This window comes from Pagrus major, chromosome 15, assembly GCF_040436345.1.
Source record: "Pagrus major chromosome 15, Pma_NU_1.0".
NCBI lineage: Eukaryota > Metazoa > Chordata > Actinopteri > Spariformes > Sparidae > Pagrus > Pagrus major.
This window is the reverse complement of record NC_133229.1, coordinates 14,403,297-14,417,776: the sequence shown is the minus strand read 5'-3', so window position 1 is coordinate 14,417,776 and position 14,480 is coordinate 14,403,297. Positions and strand designations below refer to the sequence as shown.

General features: G+C 39.9%; 1 protein-coding gene across 1 annotated transcript in view; it reads right to left on the bottom strand.

Moving 5' to 3' along the window:
* LOC141009724 (cadherin-23-like) overlaps positions 1 to 14,480 on the bottom strand; it is a 163,818-nt gene that overhangs the window by 56,196 nt on the left and 93,142 nt on the right. The window contains exons 12-15 of the mRNA XM_073482415.1: positions 13,495 to 13,683; positions 9,628 to 9,633; positions 5,138 to 5,287; positions 4,315 to 4,473 (exon numbers count right to left, since the gene is read on the bottom strand). Coding sequence (XP_073338516.1) covers positions 4,315 to 4,473; positions 5,138 to 5,287; positions 9,628 to 9,633; positions 13,495 to 13,683 — 504 coding nt within the window. The remainder of the gene's footprint in view (positions 1 to 4,314; positions 4,474 to 5,137; positions 5,288 to 9,627; positions 9,634 to 13,494; positions 13,684 to 14,480) is intronic.

Below are 14,480 nucleotides of genomic sequence, written 5' to 3'. Positions count from 1 at the left end.
ATGGGGGAGCGGCCACTGAGTAATGCATTGGCTAACACTGTACATAAGCTTTGATCAGATGAGCTATGAATATTAACCCAAACAAAGCATTTCAATTACATGATCAGATTGCTTGTTTGGCACTTTTTAAAAACAACTGGGAGTCAACATGCATAATTTCAATTAGCATAGGTATAAAGTATTATATAAACATCATCCAGACCCCACCCTCTTTACATACAAACTACATCCAACACATTATTGGTATACTGCACAACTGCAGAACACCGCCGTGTACTAAGCTCTAGAAAAGAACTGCTTCACTGTGGGAGAAATGTATCATCAATCTCGTAGTGACAATACAATACAATCATTTGATGTGCCTCTCTGCTATTGATAGCACTGAAACATGGAGGTCAAGACTGCCTGACAGGGCACTGAAAATGTTCTTGAATACAGGTTTTGAATACACCAGTGTACAAACTAATATGCATTTCTTGACCAACTCGAAAAGGTACATTCTGCTCTAATACTAATCCACAGATGTAACCATTGTGCCACAAAATTGTCTTTTTCCTTACACATTCTTGTAACGCAAAACTCTTTTCAGTACTGTTGTCCTAATGGCCAGATTGACACTGTTTCATAACTATCACCGGTAATTAAATCACTGATGACAAGAGCTATTCTGAATATCCAATATATATTCTGCGCCACAATATTTTTCCATTCATAGTATATTTGAAACAATTGCAAAGGTTGTCTCCAAAGTGTAAACCTATCATGACATCACCTACTGGTTTGTGGACCACTGTTTTGAAGCCTCGGTCTGACTGTGAACCTGCCTGTAGTGTCTCATCCATCACAAGGCAGACATGCTCTAAAGAATACCCTGCTTTATCGTCCATTTTACTGTAAATGGGACCATAATTTACAAAATGAACATCATGGTGTACTTAAGACGACTTGTAACTAGCGATTAAGACCATAAACTAATTAGGAAACTGTTTTCTGAGTTAATAAATCAAATGAGAAGCAGGGTCGTTTTCTCATAAGCTTACATCCCATTGGACTTCTTTTTGAAATCAGTGGAGTCGCCCCCTGCTGGCCATTAGAAATAATGTTGGTTTATGGCACTTTTTCATTGGTTGTTCATTGGTTTTCAGACAAGGAAGCTCTGTCCATATTTTGTATAGTCCATGTCTCCAACTCTATTTAAAGGTCTATTGTTAAGTCTCAATCCCAACTCGTCAAACACAGATACTTTGGGTTGATGGCCAGCCTGACCATCCAACCCAAAGCATCTGTAATTGACGAGTTGGCAATGAAACTCAGCAATCAACTATCTTACAAATTGGACCTGGAAAGGAATAGTTCAACATTTTAAGAAATTCTCGATTGCCTCATTTTTTGAGAAATAGATGAGGGTTGATTACCACTCTGTATGCTCAATATGAAGCTAGAACCAACACAAAATTAGCTCAACATAAAGACAGAACAGCTATCTTGGCTCTGCCTAAAGGTAGAAAGAAATCCTCGGACTGTGCCAGCACCTCCAAAGCTTTCTCTCAAGTTGTGGTTTTACAGGAAGTCACATGCTTTAACAATTTCCTGCCCTTCCCAGAATCTTGTTGGAATTGTGAGTTTAAAGTGTTAATTAATGAGCTTTATAGGTGCAGGTAGGTATATTTCTGAACATTTTTCCCCCGTTAGCAGTCTTTATGCTAATATAACCATAGTGGCTCATGACTCTAGCTTAATGCACACACAGGTGAAATATGTGAGTGCTATTAATCTTCTAATCTAACTCACAGCAAGAGAGCAAATAAGCTTATTTCCCAAAGTGTCCAACTATTACTTGAATGAATTCCATCTTGTGTATGTGTGTTATTGTATATCAAAGGAGGCTGGCCAGGCCATCTTGAGAGGATAAGAATGAAAGAGTTGTTCTCCCTTTAGGTACTAAAACATAATTTGGCCACCATCTGTTGCACCTCACAGCCATCTGACAAAGAGCACCGAGAGGCTAGTCTCAGCCTAACAGTCTGGTTATATTGTAATGCCTCGAGTTGTTCGCTGCACTTAGACAATCAGATTGTTTAAACTGCTGAAAGAGATTGAGTGTGACAGGAAAACAGGAAATACTGAACATGAAAAGGTGCACCCTGTAAGGAGCTGTAACATAAAGCTTGGAATAAAATGTGCTGGAATTAAGTACAGATGTAACAGAACCAGTTATTGGGGCCGCATACATAATCAACACTTTTATTCAACATGCTTTTCTGCACTTGGCGAGCCACATAATTGTGGGGTGATGGCAGGTTAAGTTATATTATTATTTTACCTGGTGCTGAGTCACGGAGTAGGTTGAAAAGAGTTCTAGCACAAGACTGAATGTCATCAGGGCTCATTTCTACTAAAACAAAGTGCCTCATGGTGATTAATTTGAAAAAATGTCCCCCCCCACTTCCACTCCCACTTCTGCCTGAACAATACGAGGCAGAGAACCGGCAGTTTGATGGATTTAACTTCTTTCAGTGCTTCACTAGACTTTCTAACTTATTCCATATAATACATGGATGCAGTGTCAATCCAAATAAATACCGCATTATTCGCACAAACACAAGAGAGGCAACTGTGGCTTGTTTGATCAGACTGCAGCACATAAATAAACAGTCTCAGCTATTGTCATTGGATTACAGCCGTTGTAACATATTGTCTAAATTACTAATAAACTCAATTATGACAAACCCACATATGTAAACAAGTCTGTGCAAACACATTACTGAACACACACAACCATACATACAAAGTAAATGGTAATCTTAGGGGATAATAAATGGAAAAAGGCCTACGATGACCAATGACTTTGTCTGGTTTAGCCATGTGTTGACCTTGCGGGAGGGAGATGTTGTGTATATATGTAGATTGGGATGCGTATGTGTGTCTATTTCTCAGCCTCAGAGCGCAGCTAGTTGAGGGCTGGAAACATCTGTTTAGTCTATATGTGTGTTTTGTCTCCAGTGGCATCTCAGAGGGCTTGAGTGCCACACTGTGTGTGTGTGTGTGGGTGTGTTTGTGTGTGTGGGGGCAGGTCAAAATGTCGAAAACTCATCTAACAGTGTATATATACGAGTGCTGCCATCCGTGCCGGTGCAGTCCTCACCGAGCGGCGTCACATCTCATTCTATTTACAGCCCGTTCACTCTCTACAGCCAGCAATCAGGATTCCACGTCGGGCCGCACGCTCCAGCACGAGGCCGACATCAGCCAGACTTATCGGGTATTAGACTGCCCCTGCAATCTCCATTTCATGAGCACCCAGTCTATAAACACTATTGATTTTCACACTGTGCTTTTTTGCTCTTGTATCTAGTGGAATGTGGGCGTTCTGTCACAGGAATGACTCGTAATGAATAATAATGTTTTTGGAGATGGCCGGAGATTTTTTGGGGGGAATCTGGTTAAAGTGGCTGCTGGTCAAGTCAACAACTGAGATGCTATATTGTGGTACTCTGATAAGATGAGGAGGAGCCGCCTCAAGGACACTTCAACTGTGAGAAACTAAACAAAGGCTAAAAGGCCTGGAGGGAACAAATAATACAGCACTATTTCTGAAAAAAATGCTGAAACAGTGTTCTAATTGGATTAGTTTGAATGCAGGTGGTCCTGACGTTTTTATCGATATCTGTAAAATTAATCCAATATGAAAAGTAAGACATTTTAAGATCCTCTGATAAAAGTAATCCAGTTTGAACTGATATTTCTGTAATGCTATGTAATGCTTGCAAGTACTCTAAGTTTGAGGGCAGAAACTCTGTCTAGGCTATGAGCCGCAATTTGAGAGTAATCACTTGAAAGCTGCCGAGATGATTCTAGACTTACATACATAGCAATTTAACCTTTATTACCAAAATTGAACTCACTATCGTGTTGTATTTAATCCTGTTTTTCAGCAAGTTTGCATAATGATGTGATGAAATGGGGTTTATTTACAAGCCACAGTTGAATCACAGATTGTACTGAATATTTAAAAGATGTTTTCGAGCATATGTGAGCAGGGTAGCCTAGCCTGAGTCAGTAAATGACAACTCATATGGTGAAGTCTCAAGAGAGCAATGGTCACATGGGGTACACAAACAAGCTGAGATTTGATTCCCAATAAAACAAATCCAATAAAAGTTACTTGTACAAGTCAGGTTTTATTGTAATCTATTTGGATTCCAGTTAGATTTCTCCTCAGGAGTAAATCACACGAATCCCCTCTGTGTGAAATCTATCACATTATCAGCTGTGCATAGTTTACACTGCACAGTGGTTTCCTACAATACTCACCAGGATGCGTAGCAGTGAGGTGCCAGGAGGTGTGTTTTCAGGAAGGCTGATGTTGTACAGTGGTTTGCTGAAGATGGGCCGGTTATCATTCTCATTGATTAGCTCGATGTAGACACGAGCAAAGCCCACATGGTCGGACATGGACTCGTTGGCATAAAGCTGAGGAAAGACAATGAGGAGTATATTTACACTAAGATTTCAATATAGTCTTAGATATTACAATTCAGTTAGAGGAGAAAATGTACAGGTTGAACATCCTAACAATTATAATCGCAACTTTTTCACTGTGACTTGTTTAAGATTTGGGGATCTTGGATAATACACAGAGCAGGGCACCCTCTGGTTCTGTAAATGACTGAGGGGTAAATTGAGGTGATGAAATACCAATTTCACTGTTCAAACAAGTCTGCAGTGTGGAGAAAGTGATACAGCCTCAGTCTGACTGAGCCTTGTGTCCAAACAAATAAGTTGCAAGAAACATAACAAAGCTACATTCAGTCATGTTGCTTAAAAATCAGCCTCAGTCCAGAGTTCATTCAAGGGCATTCTCATAGAAGGACAATGTACTGTAGCTGATTTGTCTCCGACTGCTCAATGATTGATCATGAAAAGAAGATTTCCTTCTCTTATTCCACTTTGTATCTCTTTACAAAACCAATCTGTTAGACATTTACATTGTAAGCATCCAACTTCTTCAGCAATAATTAGCTTGAAATCTGTGCCTTACATTTATTCTCTGATACTGTATGATTTTCTGCAGACTCTCAGGATCCCAGAATTCACTCTCCCACGTAAGAATACTAGTAATAAGTTTCAAACCCACTGAGAAACTGTAACTGCGAATGTGTTCGAAGTCCAGCGGCATGGCCACCCTCATTCTGATGTCGGCACGCCCCTGTACTGCCGTGGGGGAGATGGTGAAGTACTCTGAATTGTTTCCTGTCAGAAACACCTGGAACATGCTGTTCACCCCCTGCCACAGGAAGGATAAGAGAGAGGTGAGTAGAGAAAAACAGAGACAAATGGGTTGTTGTGAGAGAGCAAGGAGTGGTGGTGATATATACACCTTCTTGCACCAGTGACGAATGCAGACGAAAAAATCTCTGCTATGGTATATCTATCCAGTTTTCTATGAATAGGTGATGGACAATGATACAATTTATAAAAGGTACAGATGCTATCTATAAATATATACAGAAAGGCAAATTTCAAGATTCACCAAATTGTACCATTTAATTTTTATTGACATTTAAGTATTTAGATAGTTGTTAATCATTCACACTGACAGTGACAGTGACAGTAGAATAAAATCACAAATATCACAAACAACTAATCGTAAGAGGTCAAAAGTCAGGATATTGTGTGAACTGATTATATGATAGAGAAGAGCTTGAAAAAACTCAATTTAAGAGGGAAATATATTTGTGTGTTTAGGTTAAAAGAACATGACTGTTTTTTATTCCTTTGTCGGCCTGGTGATTACAGCATGATATTAGAAATCTTGGAATGCAAATGCTTCTTGGTCTTTGCTATTATATTGATGTCATGAATGACTACATGTGTCACACATTTTTATTGTCGTTTTTTAAAAAAACAAAATGCAGTTGATAATAAATGTTCTCCATAATGATGCTGATCATGAGGCTTGACAAGCAGCATCAGCAGGCAAGCAAGCTCCATTCACTCTTATCAGTTCTGTGCAAGATGTTTTTTTTTTCCATCTCAGCATCTTTATGCAACACTTCCCTCAATATCCTTATATATAGTAACAGGGTACTCTATTAGTAATCTATCTGTTCTCTGTACAATCAGCATGTACAGTATACGACACCTTCTTAGACCCTCGATTCAGATAAGGAGACTCTTTATTAATCACATACAATCATACAATGTACAACATAGTGAAAGTGGTTAAGGACAGGGAGGGAGCGCTTACGTAGAGAGTGGGAAGAGAGAGCATGAGAATATGAGCTGAAATGTCCACATGATATAAAAACTTTGTTGGATCATGAAACCTAGTGTTACTCTACAACTCACTGGTTTACCAGTCAGGTTTATTAACTATACTGCAGACTGGAGTCTCTGTTAACAGTGACAAGCAATCAGGTCTGCTCCTCTTCTCTATGAAATGTATCCTCACTGTGCTGCATTATTGTAAACTATGAAGGTGGTAATATCTGGTATTAACATGGGTCTTTGGTGATCTGATCACAAGTTCATCAGTTCACACCTAGCATTAATGTGGATCTCTACATGCCTTCCCCACACTTCCCCACTCTACATGTGACAAACAGACATTTTTTTTCCCACAAAGAAAGAAAAAATCTTAATGTAGGCTTGAAGCATTGCTGAATTTATTTAAGATGGCCAAAAAATTAAGAATTTGTCAGAAACAGCATCTCACAAAGTTGTAGGAACCTCTGTCCATCGCCTCTGCATTATATTGAGGCCTGTTGTTTCTCGTTAACCCTTTCATCTGGATGAAGACGATTTACAGGCTACAGGGGTGCCATCTTATCTCCTGGCAGAGAGGATAGTGTTTCCTGGACCATAAAGACTTCAAATGAGGACAGTTTTAATTAATTTACAACTAAACTCCCATTTCTGAACTCTCTTTTCCCTTTGACCAGAACCTCCTCACACAGGTCATGAAGTTACCTGTGACAGTTCACCAGGAGGGACGAACGAATGTCTTCAGAATGTGTTAATACAATGTCTTTACATTTGCAGATTAAGTAACACGCCTGATCACTTTCTACCTATTTCTCTCTCTGTCTCTATGACTTCTGATCCACAAACATTCACAGAGTGGACATCGGACACCTTCTGATGTGTTTTTCTATGCTGTTACTCTGTCTTCTTTAAATTTATGACACATCTGGATGCTATCTGCTCACATTCCATTCAAATGGCCTCTGTATTCTTCCAGATTTCAGACCATGTCTAATTAACCATTAAGTCAGTATCTCACAATCTTATTTCTAACATATTAAGAAACAGTAAGAGAAGCTCATAAAACTGATCTTTCTCCCGTTTCTCTACGATTAAGATTGACTGAGATCAAATTTTAATGTTTAATCTGTACTGTGTTCGGTGGAACCACAGCACCTCCTGATGGTGAGTCCTGATACAGTTGGACGAGAAATATTCTGTTTAATATGTTCATGGTTATAACCAGTAAATGACTCTGATATGTCTTTGTTTTAACAAGTATTAAGCTGAATATGTATAATTAATGTTTAATCACGTCATAATCCTTGTCATGATAGACAAAGTACATCTATTGAGCCATGGTGAGAAACTGAGAAGGTGAAGCACGGTTTAGTTCAGTGAGTTTCTGTGAATCTTAACACCTCCACTAAATCTTGGAGATAAAAGCCGGTAAGCCCCGCCTAGACACGCCTCAATTTGCAAGTAATAAGACGGAGAGATCACGTCTCTCGGTTCAGTTTGAGTTTTTGTTTAGTTTTGTTTACAGGTTTAGGTTTAGTTTAGTTTTTGTTTTGTTTTTAAAAGTTTTGTTTAAGTTTTTCTTTTGTAACTTATTTTGAAGCTCTTCACTTTACTTTGAAACACGCTCCAAGACAGCGATCTCAACAGAAGTGCTCACGCGTTGATTTTTCTCATTTTATATTTTTCGCAGTATTGATTAGCTTCTTTTATTAAGTTTGTACCAGAACGAAGTTCTGTTTTAATTTGTTTTATACCGTTAAGTATCGTAACCCGCTTTTGAAGAAGTGAACTTAATTTAGATTATCTTGCATTAACTAACAACGGAAGATCCGCCTGATCAACGTATCGACCTCAGTTATTTTATTCAAGAAGTTAAATCTAGTTTACAAAGTCAGAGCCTGAAAACCACTCGAAGAAACGAAGAAGAACATCTTTATCACAATCATCATCACGACTACAGCAACTTGCTGTGTCCGAGACCGTGCAAGCGGTTCTCCAACGAAAGACAGACTCTTTGACAAGCCCCAGCGCTCGCTAGCGGTATCATCCCGCTGGGCATTGAGCCAAGATCTGCACCGGATCGGTACGGGACCAGCTGCCCTCTTCCTAAGACAAAGGACCGAGGTGCCCAACCGACTGATACCGGACGAGCTGACCCCGGCCATCGGACCGCCAGCTAGAGTCGCAAATCACCCGAGGGAATCCGCTGCCGCGGCCCCGCAACTCGGCTGAGAAAGTAGGCTCTCCATCACTCACAACAGCTGGATTCACACATGATACATGAGATGGTTTATGGCTCTGGTTCTGATCTTTTAGCTTAAGAGAAATTCGGTTAGGGTCTCGTTAGTATTAAAAATTACTACCGTAATATTTAAATGCTTCAACCTAACCCATAATCTCACCATCAGCCCATATTCCACTAATAACCCATGACCTAGTTATTTCACATTTCCTGTTACCTGTGTTATTCATTTAAATTGCCATTTCATTTATTTAACCTGAATTATTTAGTCAATAAACATATTTAACCGCATGTCGTTGTCTGTGCAGGTTTGTTTTTAATGTGGAGAACCGATGGATATGTGTAGAATCTCACTGCTTCATATATGAGATGAATAAATTGATCTGAAATTGATTAGAATTGATACAAGTTAAACTTGTCCAGTCGAATTTGATTAATTACCTCCGGATTATTCAAATAGACAAAATAACGGAGGTGGTGCCCCATTAACGAGTGTTTATTATTAGTGTATCTCCTACAAAGTTTATAATGTTTCTCCAGACTCAACAACGCTCAAACATTTTTTTAAGGGAGTCTGATAAATTTATCCATGGGCTACAAAGAGATAGACTATATTGGTTACTGTTTAGAATCAGAATCAGAATCAGAAAGAGTTTTATTGCCAAGTAGGTTTTCACATACAAGGAATTTGTTTTGGTCTCGAAGGTGCGTGTGCCATACAGTAAACAATAAACAAAAAACAATAAATAGACAACAAATAGAGACAGGCGAGACAGACAGAACCATAAGTGACAACAAAGTGAGAGAGATATGTAGTCACATGTCTCTCATTAGTGCAACGTGACTATAAGGTGTTATTTTTCAGTGTCAGTGTTCAAACTGTAGTGTAGTTTACTGTATTTGTAAAATTTGACATGATTGCAGTCAATAAAATGTTGTCTTTCATAATCTAATGTAAATGGGGAAATCAGTTGAAACAGTGTTCAAACAGCTGCTAAATGTTGGCAGGTAGGACGTCTCTCGCCTGTGTCTATCATTGTCTCTGTGCTGTGTAGTTACTGTAGCTGCTTTGACCTATAGTATGTTGGTTTGTAAGTTTGCTGTCTGCTGTAGTTTACAACGTTCTCAAATTGTTGTGAATTGTCGTTGATAATTAGTCTTTCAAATTTATACAAAAAACATGAATATTGCACACCAATTACTTAATTAATTATTGAAGTCATTATATAGACTGACCTCTCAGCACCCATTACTGTGACTGACTTCTAGGGTCCTTGGTGGCACCCCATCTTATTAAGCTCTATGCACACACACCATCAGCTGATGGTTTAGATTACATTTTAAGCAGTTTTGAAAACTATAATCACAATTAGAATGAGCCTGCTGCATGAAATAACATGAACTGATGTCAAGATTAGACCGCAGAAAACATATAAGAACCAAATTATAGTCCATAACCACACGTTCATCTCGTATCCTCATCTGAATTCTTCTTTATCCCACACTACATAAAGCCTGCACTGTTCTGTTTCACATCAAGGTCATTTGAGTGCAACATGTAGTAAATCCCCTTGTGCTGACACTAGAGCTGTATATAGTCTGTCCCTGGGATGATTAGCCAGCTAGTGAAGAAAGTTTAAACCATGTGCTGTGATCATCGTGTGTTTGGATGGTAGATGATGATCTCTCATGATAGCTATCTACGTCATGACTATCTACCTTAATGCAGATACATGTGTCTGTACTGTATGTTGTAAGTCTGATTTAGAAATACAGTGTGCTGTATTACTTGGTGGGTCTGTACAGCAAGGTTATTTTATTATATAACAATTCTGAATAACCTCTAAATATGGTACCTTTAAACTTGATCTTTCTCTGACTTCTCTTTCTTAGATAAATCTTGAAGTGCAAAGGCATTGTGGGTAAATATAAACCAAGTCAGGGTCAAAATGGCATCAGAGCCTTTAGAAGCCTGTGGCTGTCTTGAGTTGAGAAAACATCTCTAGATCCCTCCTGTCTTGATATATAAAGCTGCAGGGCGGCCAATCATGTAGCCATCGTGGCAGACAGAGGAAGACGGGTGCGCTGGTCGATTGGCATTATGCTGGCGGTTAAAATAGCCCCCTTGTTTTTGTTTTCATCTCTGAGAGAACCATTGTGGTTGATGACTCCTATTTAAAAGACCATCCAATATGCAGGGATGTCACCTCAAACTGCCCATAAATGTAATTGCCCGTCCATTTGCTTCTGCCTTTAGAAGCCCCCTATAAAAGCACCCTGTCAGACGCAACTGCCACAAAGTTTAGTGACAAGTTCCAGCAGCAAAAGTTTTATAGATGCTAACCCGAGCAGAAGAGGATGTGAAGGCAGCGACAGACACAGAGAGAGGTAACTACCACTTGTGTCATAGTCTAAGAAATGAAACGTCTGCCTATAATCCCTCACACTCGGAAAAAGTGAGATTACAGCGCAGGTGTAGCGGAGTGTGAATGAGTTTGTGTATCGGCACTGACATGCAGGTTTAAAGGATCAAAACAGCAATACAAAACTCCAAGACAAAAAATGTCTCATAGATTTTCCTTCTTTGAATGGATGTATAGGTGGCACTCTGGCAGCAGGGTCTCAATGCAAGTCTGGTAGAGTGCTGGCAATTTATATGTATTATAAGCACACAATTTGAGAGCACAACTGCATTTTACATTTTTGAGTAAGATCCGGTTTCCTAGAGCTATTTCTGATGCAGTTTGTTTTTTTTACATGACAACTGAGCTGTTGTTGCTAATGGACTGGTCCAGAGGGAGTGCTTTCTAATGCAACATCTTTGGTGAACCTGGTTAAAACCCTCTCAGAATTACCATAGCGATTTCCCCCATTTGCAGTTAGCAATCTCAGTTTAGGGATACTGGAAAGTTAAGCGGCTGCTTTTGGTAATAGTGATAAAATGTTGTGTGGTAACATACAGAGAGACCCCTTATTACATGCCAGGTGTCTGGGTCCTCACCCCACCTGCTTGCAGCAACACACTCACGGTACTCTCTTCTCTGCCTCGCCATTTTAACACACCATGCTTGGAATGAATAAACAGACTTGCTGCTAAATACTACTGCTATCTCTCCTTCAAGTGCTTTTTTCCGCTCCTGGCTGCTGTTCTCGCTGCTCCTCCGTGCTCCACTAATTATTCAGACTTCTGGTTTTGCTCCATTGCAGGCTACTTTCTGTTCAACCATTTTTCCTCCTCTCCTCTCCTCTCCTCTTGCATACGTCTGTCTCTCTTTACTCTCTACCTTTTTCTGTATTCACTTGACTCGCAGTTATCTGTCAAATTCCACCCTGCCGGCTGCTGTGCCTGAATCAATCAGAGTTGACTAGCTTTCGGCTTATCTGCACCCTAGGTGATTGATTTTCCTCGTTAGGTATAATTTGATGCTCTATCCCATCTCTTCCAGAGCAAATTAAATTGTAGTCCAATGCGCTCGTGTGAGCGAGCATTTGCACATGTGAGGGAAAGTGAGAGAGACAGAGTGGCAGAGCAAGTATAAAGTGAAAAAGTGTTGAGTTCTGTGTGTGTGTGTGTGTGTGTGTGTGTGTGTGTGTGTGTGTGTGTGTGTGTGTGTGTGTTGGTGTCTGGGTGTGTGTGACTGTGTGTCACCACAGTAGGTTGATAGATACAGCTAATGGGAAGTGGCGGACACACTAAAACACGCTAAAGTGTGCTGTTGTACACTGCTGCTGACAGTCCATACACACACACACACACACACACACACACACACACACGCACTGCTGCCATCCAAGTAGTTTTATAAAGTGGCTGAGTGGCTTTTTGGCTGCTGCATTTATAAACAAGATAAATCTAAACCTAGAAATGAAAACAGTAAGTACACACCACTCACATGTCTTGACTGTCTTTGAACTAAATCTTACCGATCAAATCAAGAGTGAAATGTATTGCAAATGAGACGGCTTTACTAATCAATCCTTTATTGATCTCTTCTATAATAGCCAGTTGTTAGACTTTGGAGTACATGCTTAGTCCCTACAAATGCCACAGATTGTTCATTAATAATACCAATAATAAGAAGTTTATTTGCACAAACAATTAGAGATGTTCTGATCAAGTTTTTTAAGCCCAATCACAATCCGATCCCTTTTATGTTGGGTATCAGCTAATATAGAGCTTGATCTGATACTTAGATTTACTTAAATGCTGATTAAATAGTTATCAAACACACTAATATCTGTAGTATACTTAACGTGACACACATATTTTTCACAAGCCACTTGATCCAAGTACGGAAGTGGCTGGTTCAAACCTATTAAGTGTGTTCAAATGAAATTATTGATATAATATGAAGGTAAGATTAACTGAAGAATGAGGCTTCTGAGAATGAGGTGAAATTATCAGCTTGAGAGTAGACTGCAGAGAGCACTTTAACCAGACAACAGACACAATTAGTTTTTGGACTATCGTCAAGTCATTAATCTTATAATTAACATTAATAAGCGACAGCTGACATGGCCTGCTTCTTGCTACGTTTACTATTTTAACCGAGGAAAGTGATTGTTAATGCTGGCTAAAAATGAGGAGCCAGCAGATTTGTTAGCAAATCCATGTGTTTTGCCAACCTCTGTGTCTGAACTCAGAGTTACCTGCACCTGTGCGCTAGAATAATTTTTCACATTCACACAATATAAACAAAAATGCTGCACAGTAGAGGCTTGCAGTCGTAAAAGAGAACAGTGATGCAACACCATCTGGCTGAGGTGGAGAGAACCACAGAGTACAGTAAAAGGATTATATTTTGATCAGTGTTATTTAATCTGATTATTATCCATTAAAATATGCAGGGATTGGCCCTGATATTGATACTTATGGATTGACAGAGAGGCAGCTTAGTGTCATTCCATTCATATCTTGATAAGAGTATCAGCTTAATGTTAAGAATGTTGTGACTGTGTCAGCCATCAGGATGTGATCCACCCACCTCGTCCTTGTCTTCAGCCTGGATGAAAAGAGGAAGGGCAAAGCCCACCTGGGCCAGTTCGGTGATGCGGACCCGATACTCAGAGCTGTTGAATTTTGGGGCGTTGTCATTTTTGTCAATTAGCAGGATGGTAAAGGTCGTCATCACTGTTGCGTCTGATGGACTGCGATCATCCTTCAACTCTGTGGCCTTGTAGAGAGCAACGGAGGAAAGGGGGGGGGGGGGGGGGAGAGAGAGCAACAGAGGGAAGGGGGGGAGAGAGAGGGAGACATGAGATGCATTTGATTGCACCGAAAATGTCATTTTGGATGGTGGCGGTCAGCACGCAATCTCAGCCAGGTATTTACAGTTGTTCATTTATTGGATCAAAAGGTGGACGGACAGACTCAAGGCAATCATAGAAATAGGCTCAAAGTGAGGCCAAGAGAGGGCCAGCACATGTACATGCACACTTACACACACACACACACACATGTAGACACAATGAGATTTAGGTGAAAGGAGTCCTATTGAGAAGACACAATTACACACTGTCTCTGTTCCTGGCTGCCTGAGTATTGAAGATGTGAGGCCTCTGAAATGAAAAAAAATAGGTGAAGAAGATAGGAATGGGCAGCCGTGGTCTTTTATTGATGGAGGAGTGTCACAGGCAATAGGAGAAGAGGCAGGAACAACATGCTGGTCTCTGGGTAATCAAGGTAGTTTAGCCTCTCTCGTCCCAACGCCACTGAATCATTTGACCTCCACCTCCATACGCTCAGCACTATCTAAGCTGCCTGAAGTTGAGAAATTAGTTGTATTACTATGGCACACCACAATCAATAGTAGCACCACCTAAGAAAGCACAAGCAGAGAGAGGAGAGAAATACAGAGGGAAAAAATCCATATCTTATAAATACATTTTTGGGCGACATTTTTTCGTTTTCAGCACTTTCGCTTATTCTACTTTTCTTCTATGTAATTATTGATTTCAATTAAACAGATAG